General features: G+C 37.8%; 1 protein-coding gene across 2 annotated transcripts in view; it reads right to left on the bottom strand.

The window, feature by feature from the left end:
• The window catches only part of NAA35 (N-alpha-acetyltransferase 35, NatC auxiliary subunit), a 94675-nt gene that overhangs the window by 60346 nt on the left and 21060 nt on the right, over window positions 1–13269 (bottom strand). For both annotated transcript variants that reach the window (XM_006734940.3, XM_031029867.2), the window contains exon 7: window positions 440–506. In XM_006734940.3, the coding sequence (XP_006735003.1) occupies window positions 440–506 (67 nt within the window). The remainder of the gene's footprint in view (window positions 1–439; window positions 507–13269) is intronic.

The raw sequence follows: 13269 nt of genomic DNA, 5'->3' as shown, positions 1-13269 counted from the left end.
GAGGGTATGTGCTATGGTGAGCGCTGTAAATTGTGCAAGACTGTTGAATCACAGATCTGTACCTCTGAAACAAATAATGCAATATATGTTAAGAAAAAAAAAAAGAAGAAGATAGCAAGAGGGGAAGAATGAAGGGGGGGAATCAGAGGGGGAGACGAACCATGAGAGACTATGGACTCTGAAAAACAAACTGAGGGTTCTAGAGGGGAGGGGGGTGGGAGGATGGCTTAGCTGGTGATGGGTATTAAAAAGGGCACGTTCTGCATGGAGCACTGGGTGTTATGCACAAACAATGAATCATGGAACACTACATCAAAAACTAATGATGTAATGTATGGTGATTAACATAACAATAAAAAAATTTTTAAAAAAAAGACGAGTTTAAAGAGGAAACAAATCCAAATACAAAACTTGTGTGTCATCTTATAAATTGTTTTACCTGTAACTCGAAGGTCTGTCACACTGTTAGCCATTTTAAATCCATAAGTCATTGATTGAAAATCTTCCTGTACAGGAAAGGAATAATTAGGCCCTTGAATAGTAGCAAAACCTTTCATTATATTCCTCTTACAAAATCACTATTTGCTAATATGAACACAGTAATGAAATGTCATTCTGCTTGTCTAAATATTACTATCATACATCCACACTTTCCCTACAGTGTATCCTTAAAACACCATATTCTAATGCTATCTCCACCTTTAATCGTTTGCCCTTACGCAATTTAAATACACTTGCATTTAGTATGTTCATTTGCAAAATACAGTTAATGCTAATAGTATCAGAAAGTAATAATTCCCACTTACAAAGTATTCTCACATTCACAAGTGAACAGTAAATACACAGTAATTACCGCTTGATAAGTCTGCAAGATTTATATAAGACTTTTACTTCAAAAATTATCAAAAGCTTGTTTACACACTGTTAGGCCACAAAAGTTAAGCCTTCTCAAACAAAATTACTCAAAGTGATAGCACAACATATTTCCACTTCAGCCCCACGTAAAGAAAAAACTATTCATACATACATGGATTCCCACCCACAAAATCATTTAAAATACTGCTGAGACAGTAACAAATTAAGTAGTTTGCTAGACTCACTTTGAAAACTGAATTTAATATCATTTGGCTGATTCAATTAACTTACAAGCTCTATTAAAAGAATGTTTCTGTTGTATTATAATTCTTATAAAAATGTACACAGAATCCTAATATATTGGAATAATAGGCATTTATAGCAGTAGCCAGAGCTATGGCAACATTTCTGTGGATTCTTAACAAAAACGTGAGTGAGTACACAATCCATATCATGTACTATATGTCATGAACTGACAGAGAAAAAAAAACAATGTCCCTGGGTTCAAAGAATTGTTGTTAGTGGTGTTACAGGATTCAGAGGATTGGATCTTTTAAAAATCTCAGGTTGTGTTAGAGCTATAAGCTTATCCTCTAGGCAAAGTTTATACTCTATCCCTACTTGGCCGCCAAATAGGATTCTTATGCTTTACACGTCTAATAAGGAACTCTCCCAGTGTTTACCACGTTGCTAAATGGTACCTCCATCCACCCACAGTTACTCTGGCTGAAAACTTACACTTCCAATTCCTCTAGTTTTTTCCTTTTTTTGAAAGACAGCAAGCGAGCAGAGGAGAGGAGAAAGAGAATCTCAAGCAGACTCCATGCCCAGTGTGAAGCCTGATGCAGGGCTTGATCTCAAGACCCTAAGATCATGACCTCACCCAAAAGCGAGTTGGACACTTAACCAACTGAGCCACCCAGGCACCCCTCCTCTCCTTTTCCCATGCCCTGTATCAAACCATCAGAAAACCCAAAAGGCTCGACCTTCAATGTCTCATCTAAGCGTAACTTCCACCTTTCAGTTATCTCTAGTGAAGTCACCACCCCTCTCAGTTCCACAGCTGCCTCCACACAGGTCGCCCTCCCGCCCATGCTCGTCCCTGCTACAATTTATTCACTGCCAGAAGCCAAAGGGATTGTTTTAAAATAAGTCATTTCACATCACCTCCTACTCAAAACCTTCCAGTTGTTTCCCTGCTCACAGGAAAATCCAAAACCCCACGTGAACAGAGGCCCACCACCAATTACCATGCAGCTCTGGCCTCCCTCTCCAATGTCCTTCTTGTCATCCGTCGGACACATCAAACACCTTCTCTTCTCAGGACCTCTGTACTTGTTGACCCCTCCCCACAAAGTTTCTTCCTAAGATTTCCAGAGCCCCATCCCTCCCTATATTCTAGCTTCTGTTCCAATGTCAATTCCTCATACAGAGGTTTGCCCTGTGCATTCTAAAACAGCACCCTTCACTCTTCTTCACAGAACACCTGACATGATGTTTACTGACACACTGACTATCTCTCCCAAGGAATGCAAAATCAATGACATCAAGGCTCTGTTGTACTCACTGCTTCATCTCCAGGTCTTAGAATTGTACCGGGCACAAAGTACTGTTAAAAAAAATATTTGTCCGGGTGCCTGGGTGTTTTGGTAGGTTGGGTGACCGACTCTTAATCTCCAGGTCCTGAGTTCAAGCCCCATGTTAAAAAAAAAATAAAATGCTTTAAAAAAATATCTGTCAAGTGAATGATGATCTACTGTAGGGCAGGGCTGTGCCTGGTCATCTTCCTAAGTAGATCAGGTTAACTACAAGATACCTGGGGGAGTGGTGGAGACTATGACAAGCTGGAGAACACACACTTCATGTAAAGGAAAGCAGCCACTACTTATCCTATTGAGTAATGAATGCAAAGCTAGTGTTTTTCAGAACAAAAAAATCTAATTTAATGTAAAATCCTCCAATTTTTAAAATGTTACTGATTTTTTAAAAATTAAGTAAGCCAATACTGTGAAGACAAAACACTCCAGGAAGTCCTATCTATGCACTGCTTTCCAGGAGGAGGCTAAGGAAAAGCATTTATGTGACAGAATATCACAGGTCTGCATAATAAAAAGTCGCCTCAGTAACAAGGACTTAATCTAAGTCACTGGAGGACTGAAGCAGAGGAGTTATATAAACAGATGCTACCATTAAAAGATCACTCTTAAAAACCTTGTAGATTTAACAAGGACAAAAGTCAAAGTCAAACCAGGGAGACCAAAAATGCAAGCAGGAGCTGATGGTGATTTGGATTAAGATTATAACTGGAAGTGATGAGAAGTTGTTGAAATCAGGATATATTGAAAAAGTAAAGCTAACATGATGTGCCAATGAAATGAATGTGGGGTATAAGGTAAGTTGTGCAATCAAGGATCATTTTTAGGTGTTTGGTCTGAGGAACTGGTATATGATGGTACAATTTATTGAAATGGGGCAGACTTTCAGAGAGGTAGGTTTAAAGACAGAAATGGAGTACAATTTTAGTTAAGTTTAGAATTTCTTTAGTTATCCAAGTGAAGATTTCAGGAAGGCACTTGTCTGAGTCTGAAAGTCAGGGGAGGAATCAGGACTACAAATATAAATGTGGGCTTCATCAGCACAGAGTTGGTATTAAAAGGTGCAGAACTAGAGGACATCAACTGAAGCAGAAGTTATAGAAGAGCCCAGGAGTAGTCCCAGCCATCTAGAGAAGCAAGCACAAGAAATGGGCTAACCAGTGAGGAAGAAAGAAAACCAAGAGACACCTGTACCAGGAAGATGAGATGAAACTCTTTCAAAGAGAGGTCAACTGTGTTCAATGATACTGGTGGTTGGAGAGGGAGAGGTGAGAACAATGGATTTAGCAAGATGGATATTATGGACCTTGTTAAGACCAACTTCTGTGCAGTTGTAGAAAAAGAATGTCTAATAGGAGGGTGAGAACAAACAGGAAAAATAAATATTAACAGCTCATTCAAGGAGTTTTTTGCATAGGGTAGCAGAGAAATGACACTGGATATAAGGAGCCATGGGATCAAGGGAACTGGGTTGCTTTAAACTGAATGATATTTAAGTATGTTTATATGCCAAAAGTATAATGCAGTAGGGAAGGAGACACTAATAATGCAATACAAGGGTTAATGACTGCAGAAGGCAAGAGGGGACAGAATCTAGAACACAAGAGGAGGCTGAGCTTACATTGTCAGGGTACTTGCATTTTCACAGGACAGAAAGCAGATGATGTGGGTATCAACACAGGTTAGCACGTGTGATTGTGAGAAGATGGGGTACGTCGACCCACATCTGATTCAATCTAATATTTCATTAAGGTACAAGGTAAGCTGATAGAGAGGAGGGTTGGCAATGGAGTTTTTGAAAAGTAAAAGATGTGGAGAAGTCAATGAGGCTGTTAAAGAAAGCTTACCACAGAAGGACAGGGCTGTCTTTAGTGCTGAGCGCCCATCTGAAATTTGCAGTCCTAAAATTAAAGTGAGAATAGACACACAGATGTGGGTTTTCTCTAGCAGCCTTCTGCTGTTTGGGTGCAAGTAGCAAGCAGGCAGATGGTTGGGGTTTTGCCATACAAGTGACACATTATGATGAGATGAGAGGTGCAAGGGAGTTAAGGGTGTTTGAGAAAGAATGATTTCACCACTGGACCATGGAAATGAGGACACAACAGAAGTAACAGAGAAAACTAAAAGAGCAGCATCTTGGAATTGGAGGTCTCTGTGGAACTGAAGGATACCAGGAGTTGGGGAATCAGAATAAGGAAACCAAAAAGTAAGTTGTAGCGATCAAAGGGTAATATTTTTGAAATCAAGAATTTGGAGGTGTAGACTAGTAAGGAAAATTTTCTCCTCACTTATTCATATCTGAACCATTTTCATCCAGACCACACAATGAGGGCTGGTATGGGCTAGACACCCAGGAGTACAATGCCAAAATACAATCACAGCCACTAGGGTGATAAAGATGTCCTGAGAGGTAAAGCCCCATGTTCTTTATTGTATTTTATAATGTCTTTACAATACTGCCAAGATATAACTGCAGAAAGTTATCTGGATACTCAGGTTTCTATAAAACATGCAGCCCCACAAAGAAATTTGGAATAGTAAAACATTTACAATCATAACTGTAGTAGAACACCCAATATCAGTACTAAATGTGATTCCAACCAAACCAGTGATCTTGACTGTACTAATAATGTAATATTCTAATAAAGTAAAATTTTTTTCAACCCCTTCTAAAACAACAATTACAGTATATCGGTTACAACTTAACTACTGCTTTAAAAATTCATTTCACAGATAAAGTACTTTGCATAAAGATTTCAGATGCTCCTGAAATGACTTGATTCATTCAACCAAACCTGAGTACCTTCTACAGACTAGATACTGAGTAACACAATAAAGCTACAAGGGTAAAACATGCCCACAGATGATTCAGATTAAGACTTCAATTTAAATGTCTACTAATAAGTGGCTTGTAATTTACTGTATATACAATGGAATACAAATGAGAGTAACAGCTAACATTATTAAGTACTTACTATGTGCCAGGCACTGTTGTAAACATTTTACTTGTATTAACTTCATTAACCCTCAAAATAATGCTCTGAGGTGGGGACTATTACAAACTATATTTTATAAATGAGGACACTGAGGCATAGAAACTTAAATTCCCAAACACCACAAAGCATATAAGTGACAGAGAAAGAACACAAACTTAGGTGATATCAATCCCAGAGGCTATACTTTTTAAACTTTTTTATTTTGAAAAAATTTCTGAATACAAAAATAGTACAGAGAAGTTCCATATTCCTCCCCCATATTCTTCAAATAACATTTTACCACATTTGCATTATCATTCTCTATACTTTTTCTTACACATTTGAGACTAAGTTATAGAGTGGTGATGCCCCCTTATCTCTAAATACTTCAGTGTGATTTCCCAAAACCATAAATTATTCTCTTACATAACCATGGTACAATGATCAAATTGGGAAATTCATATCTCTTTAATGTGGGGCATTTCCTTGGTCCTTATCTTTCATGCCCTGACATTTTGGAATAGTACAGGCCGAAGTTATATTTAACGACTACATCCCTCAATATGGGGTTGCCTTATGTTTCTCCAAGATTAAATCCAATTTATGTCATATTTAATAGGAATACCACAGAAGTGATGTTGTGTTCTTCTCGTGGAGCACTGTATCTGGAAGCACATGATGCTGAACCGTCCCGTTATTGGTGATATTAAGTCTGGCCATTTAGCTAAGGTGGTATCTGCCATGTTTCTTCACTGTAAACGAATCATTTTCCCTCTGTAATTAATATCTTGTGGGAAGATACTTGGAGGCTAGGTACAAATCCTGCACTTGTTATACTTTTGTTTACTAGTTTTAGCATCCTTTAATAATTCTTGCCAGAAATAATTATTCAAAACCTGTACTCTTAACCTAAAGCTATGCAGCCAATAAAAAACAATGAGGTAGCTCTCTACCTACAATATATTGGTACATACAGAAATCTATTCTCTATTGTCTAAAGTTGCAAATAGTTTACATAATTCCATCATGTTAAGTAAAATACATGTGTATACATATTACAGAAAATATTTGGAGAAATACACACCAAATGAGTAACAGTGTTTACTCTTTGCCAGGCAAACCAAAACTTTTATAATTTATTTATCTTTGTATTAAAAATATATTTGGTTGCAAATAAGAGGAAAATCCAACTACAGTGACTTAAGTGATGCATACTTACTTATATCATGCCAAATAACAGGAATATCAGAAGTAATCTTTCTGCTTCACCATCCTAAGCTCTGAGGCTATCTTAGATTTACATGTTGACCAAATGAAGCAGGACCTACCTCCAAATATCACATCTATGTTCAAAAAAAAAAAAAAATGACAGGAGAAGGGGTACACCATAAGGGGTGCACCATACCATTATTACTCAAACTGGCATACTACTGAGAGTAAAAGGGGATGCTATTAATAACTACACCAGGATAAAAGGTGCCAAATAGGACTGTTCCATGCAAGCCAGTATGTAGGCACCAGCTGTAACAGAAGAATGTGCTAAGGGCAGAGAAGAAAACTGTGCTAAGAAGGGCAGAGAAGAAGTCTGTATGGGCAAGTCAGGAGACTGGCATCCAAGTCTAAATATAAGTAGGACTTTTCCTTAAAAAGGAGAAAAGGCATTTGAGCCAGGAGGAGCATCCTTAGTCTCCCTCCCACCCTCACCCTGCACAGCAAAGCAATATATGCCTATCATTACAGGTGCAAATACCCAGCAGTACCTGCCGCAGTGCCTGGCACTAACTAAACAAATAAATAAATTAAACATATAAACAGTATCAGTCAAGGATACTTTTTTTAAAAGAGCCAGATAATATATATTTTCTGCTTTACAAACCAAGTGGTAAAATGGAGATATTATATAGGTACTTATATGACTACTTAAATGTAACTATTTAAAACACAAAAAACGGGCATCTGGGTGGCTCAGTTGGTTAAGCGTCTACCTTCGGTTCAGGTCATGATCCCAGGGTCGTGGGATCAAGCCCTGTGTCAGGCTCCCTGCTCAGTGGGGTGTGTGCTTCTCCCTCTCCCTCTGCCCCCATACTCCCTGGCTCGTGCTCGTGCTCTCTCTGAAGTGAATAAATAATCTTAAAAAAATTTTTTTAAATTTTTATTTTTTTTTAAAAACACAAAAAACAGGGACGCCTGGGTGGCTCAGTCGGTTAAGCGGCTGCCTTCGGCCCAGGTCATGATCCCAGCGTTCTGGGATCGAGTCCCACATCGGGCTCCTTGCTCAGCAGGGAGCCTGCTTCTCCCTCTCTCTCCTTCTGCTTGTGCTCTCTCTGTCAAATAAATAAAATCTTTAAAAAAAACCAAAAAAAACCCACAAAAAACATTCTTAGCTCCAGGGCCATAAAAAACATAGGCAACAGGCTGGGTAGGCCTGCAGGCTGCAGACTGCCAACCTTTGGTTCACAGGACTTCCTCAGGGTTTAGATGTGAGGTATGAGAGAAAGAGAAGAGTCAAGGATGACTCCAAAGTTTTTGTTCTGTACAACTAAAAGAACGGAGCTCCATTTGCTGAGATTGAGAAGACTACAGAAGGAAGAAGTTAGGAGGCAATGGGAAAATCAGCAGCTCCATTTTGGAAATGTGATGCCTGAGCTCAACATACAAGCGGAAAATGTAGAATAGGCAGTAGCATGTGTGAGTCTGAGATTTAGGGAAGTCTATAAAGTCTAAGTTGAGGATACAAACTTAGGCTTCAGTAGCAGAGAAAGAATTTAAGTCTATGAACCTGCATGAGATCATCAGGGGAATAAGTACAGAGAAGAGGTGTAAAGATAGGGCCTGAGCCACACCAGTGTTTAGAACTGTGCTGACCAATATGGCCATCACACAGCCAATTAAGTAGTGAGCACCTGAAATGTGGATAGTTCAAACTGAGATGTGCTGTAAGTGCAACATACATACCACACTTAGAATACTTGCTACAAAAAATATTTAATTTTACATCTCATTAATTTTTATTTAAATTCAAGTTAGTTAACATATAGTGTATTATTAGTTTCAGGGTAGTTTAGTGATTCATCAGTTGCATGTAACACCCAGTGCTCATTACATCAAGTGCCATACTTAATGCCCCTTACCCAATTACCCCATCCCCCTACCCACTTCCCCTCCAGCAACCCTTTGTTCCCTATAGTTAAGAATCTCTTGGGGTGCCTGGGTGGCTCAGTGAGTTAAGCGTCCAACTCTTGATTTCAGCTCAGATCATGATCTCAGGATCTTATGATCAAGCCCCACATTGGGTTCTGTGCTCAGTGTGGCATCTGCTTCTTGCCCTCTCTCTCTTCCCCTCCCCCTGCTCGAGCGCACACTCTCTAAATAAATAAATCTTAAAAAAAAAAAAAATCTCGGGGCGCCTGGTTGGCTCAGTCGGTTAAGCGTCTGTCTTCAGCTCAGGTCATGATCCCACGGTCCTGGGATCGAGTCCCGCATCGGGCTCCCTGCTCAGCAGGGAGTCTGCTTCTCCCTCTCCCACTCCCCCTGCTTGTGTTCGCTCTCTCTGTGTCAAATAAATAAAATCTTAAAAAAAAAAAAAAGTCTCTTACGTTTTGCCTGTTTTTATCTTATTTTTCCTTCCCTTCCTCTATGTTCATCTGTTTTGTTTCTTAAATTCAACATGAGTGAAATCATATGGTATTTGTCTTTCTCTGACTGACTTACTTCTCTTAGAATACACTCTAGTTCCATCCACATTGTTGCAAATGGCAAGATTTCATTCTTTTTGATGGCTGAGTAATATTCCATTGTACATATATATACATATACATATATATATATATATATATATATATATATACATACTACATCCTCTTTATCCATTCATCCGTCAATGGTCATCTGGCTCTTTCCATATTTTGGCAATTCTCATTAATATTTTATAAATGATTATATACTGAAATATTATTTTAGATATACTGGGCTACATAAAATGTTATAAAAATTTCACCCATAGGCTACTAGAACATTCTAAATGATGTATATGGCTTGCATTCTGTATCAGACAGTGTTGGCTTAGAGAATGAGATGACAAACAAGAACCAGTGAGGCAGGAAATCAGGGAAAAAGAGTATCTTGGCTTTTAAAAGCCAAGAAAATAACTTGTTTCAAGTATGGACTCCATGTCAAAAATCTGATGACCAATCAAGTTTAAGACCAAATATTAACCAATGGGTTTAGCAACACTGAGGTCTTAGATGACCATGACGATGGAAGTTTTGGTGGATTACTATTCAAAGCCTGACTGGAGTGGATTTAAGAGAGAATGGACACCTCTTAAGGATTCTGGCTGAAAAGAACTGCATAATATGGAGCAGAAGTTAAAGTTATGTTATGCCAAGAAATGGTATTTTTAAGATGGAGGAAGAAAAGCCATGCTCACATGCAGATGGGAATGATCCAGTAGAGGGGCAAATTCATTATGCAAGGCACAGAGGGGAGAATTGCTAGAGGAATATTTTTTAATAAGACAGGGTATGGAATCCAATGCACAAGCAGAAGAGATCACCCTTAGATAAGAGAGAAGGTTCTTCTAGATAGCCAGAAGGGCCAAAGAACACAGAGCACCTGTGCAGGTAGGTGACATTACTTCCATTTATTTAGTGCAGTAGGAAGGTAGGTTTGCTTCAAGTGAGGATGGTGAAAGTGTCAGAAGTCTGAGAGAGAGAGTGAATGACGTAGGGAAGGAGCCTGCTTGAAGTTAGTGGTGATGAACTGAAAGTAGGACCAATCAGTGTGAATGTATTTTTCTCTAGTCACACTGAGATGTGCAAGTATAAAGACACAGTAGATAGAGGGCTAGACTCAACGAGAATTGAGGTACAATAAGGCAAGAGAGACAGAGAGCTAAAAGTGTAGGCAAGGGAGTAACTGTAATGAAGGAAGATGGATTTAAAGTGAGGAAAGAGAGTCAAAAGGGTAATGACAGTAAAAAAGTGATAATAAACTGGAGTCCAAGTAGGGGTGAACTGCAGGAGTCAGAACACAAGCAACATAGAAATACGTGGTGGTCTGAGAATAGGATACTCCAAACTGAGATCAGTAAAGGGTTGTAATGACCAAGCCTAAAGTACAGTCATTAGAAAGAAAAATCCTAAAAATTTCCAAAGAAAAAACATGGGTCACATATAAAAGATCAGGACGGCAACACTAAAATTAAGAGTCATTGGAATAATGCCTAAAAAACTCTGAGGAAAATGATTTTCCAACCTAAAAATCTATTACAACCAAACTTTTAATCAAGTGTGAGAGTAGGGAAGACATTTTCAGACATGCAAGTTCTCAAAAAACAATTCCCTCCCTGTCTCTGCCCATGGAAATGGAAATGCTATACCACACAAATAATAAACTAAGAAAAATAAATGAAATCCAGATAACTAGAAAACTAACAACAAAGAAAGGGAAATGGAATTCCCAGGAGAATAGAACCTGGGATCACAGCTGCACAGTGGACCTAAAAGGCAACTGATCCAGTCTGAAGCTGGAGAATAAAGGAGCTAAGAAAAAGAATTTTAAAAAATATATAGACTGACAGACTATCTCATTATGTTTCATAATAATGGGAGGGGAAGAATCAAGAAGTACACAGAAAACTAAGCAAACCAAAAAGAGGCAGTTATCACCTTCAAGAAAAATAAAAATTTGTATAAGAAAGGAAATGTATGCTTACACCACTCTGGCTCATCTGTCATCAGCATTTATACAATCACAGTAATGTCAACACTGAATAATGACTTAACCAAAACCGAATTACTATTGGGGTACAGGAGGGGGTAATATGTGAATGCCAGTTATATACTAAAAATGTGCTGACATATCCTAGTTAAAAATTGTTAAAACTGTATAAAATTGTATAAATTAACTGTATAAAATTGTTTATATCTAGAAATGAAAATATAAGTCTATTATCCAAAATATGGAAATAAATAGTGGGAAAAAGCTAAACAGAATTTAATATTATTACGGAATGAGTAAGGAAAGAACAGAGAACTACAATTTTCCATCTTACATCCTATGGGCTACTTGATTTTGCATAATATATACAGGTATTATTACTTTTTATTAAAACACCCACTCCAGGAAAAATTTTCAAAGAGCAAAACTGAACATGACCAGATTACCTACTTTTAAGATGGTAGCTAAGTGGTAGTCAAGTAGAGAGTGGCCTAGAGGGAAAGACTGGGCCAGAAAGAAAAGTGCAGACACTCTCTCGAGAACCTAAATCCGAAGCTGACAAAAGCTCAAACTAAAGCAGGAACAATGAGAGAAGGAAAAGCTTCAAAAGATTGAAGACACTTGCAAGGTAAAAATAAAAGATTTCAATTAGATAACCCTGCAGATACCATTCTGCAAGATGCAGAATGCAAGAGGATCAGTGGCTTGATAGGGGAACACTGGTTCCCATTTTGCACATGTATACAGAATATTAAGAAAGACACATGTCTCTAGTTCAGGAGTAAAAACAAAGCAGAGACACATCTGAGGACAAAATATACCAGCACCTAGGAACTGCAGAAGCAGCCATTTCAAAGAAATGATTTGTTTATTACAGTTTATTCTTATTCATTACCAGGTCTCTTAAGGACTTTCAGTAGGCAATCAATTCTTTTTCTAATTATAAAAACAAGACATACTCATCTGGAAAAATCTGAAAAGTTTACAGAAACAAGAAAACACAATTTTTCCAGCCCAGGAGCTTTATACTTCTTTCCAGTCTTATTTTTACATAGTTGGTTATACTGTGTGCTGCTTTCTTAACCCTTTAAAGTATACACTCTCCCATGTTTTAAAGATTTTATTTGAGAGAAAGCACGCGCGCACAAGAAGGAGGGAGGGGCAGAGGGAAGAGGGAGAAGCAGGCTCCCCATTGAGCAAGGAGCCCTTCTCGGGGCTCGATCCCAGGCCCCTAAGATCATGAACTGAGGCAAAGGCAGATGCTTAACCCACTAAGCCACCCAGGCACCACACTCCCCCATGATTTTAAACACTGTTTTCACTATCATAACTCTATATAATAAATTATGTGTAATAAATTATCCATAATTTACTTCAAGCAAACCCTAATGGTGGCATTTTGGTTGTTGCCAACTTTCACTATTAAAAACGGATTAAAGTGTTTTCGCATAAAGTATCCACATTTCTAATCATTTAAGGCTGAGTTCTAAAGATGAATTAGTTTCAGCTGTGCTAATGCATACTCCCACTAATAAAAACCAAATGACAACTTACTGCATCTTTACCAATACTGAATATTCATTTAAAAATATATTTGATAGATGAAAAATGAATTATTTTAACTGTATTTCTTGGATGAACTGAGACTAAATTCTTAAATGCTATGGCCATTTATTCCCCTCCTCCATGAGTAAGCTGTTTATTTTACTGCCTATTCATCTGGGCTTCAGTATTATGCTTTATTTGAATGAGATCTTAACACAGAAATATAGATTATTTTTGTTATCTAGATTTTTTTGAAAAAAATTTTCTATCAGCTTTTTCCTATTGGTACTTTCCTTTATGATTTCTCCCATTTGTAAGTCCTTCATCCAGAGAATATGCAGAATTTCAATTATAATTCCTTACAGAAAAATTTTCATTTACTTTTAAAACAAACTCACTCAGGCACATAATAAAAATTCCAAAAGCACAAACAAGTACATCCCAACCCTCAAGATTCCAGTTATCTTACTATAATGAAGATTTAACTACTTCCCATTTTAAAAAAGAAACCTATTACATACTTCTCTGTACCTGACTTATTTTATTTTGGAGGTCTAATCTTACTTGTACACATAAAC

The sequence above is a fragment of the Leptonychotes weddellii genome, chromosome 14 (genome assembly GCF_054177405.1).
Source record: "Leptonychotes weddellii isolate Sample4059 chromosome 14, ASM5417740v2, whole genome shotgun sequence".
NCBI classification, from domain to species: Eukaryota; Metazoa; Chordata; class Mammalia; order Carnivora; family Phocidae; genus Leptonychotes; species Leptonychotes weddellii.
The sequence above is the reverse complement of the archived record's forward strand: the minus strand, read 5'-3'. Positions and strand labels throughout refer to the sequence as shown.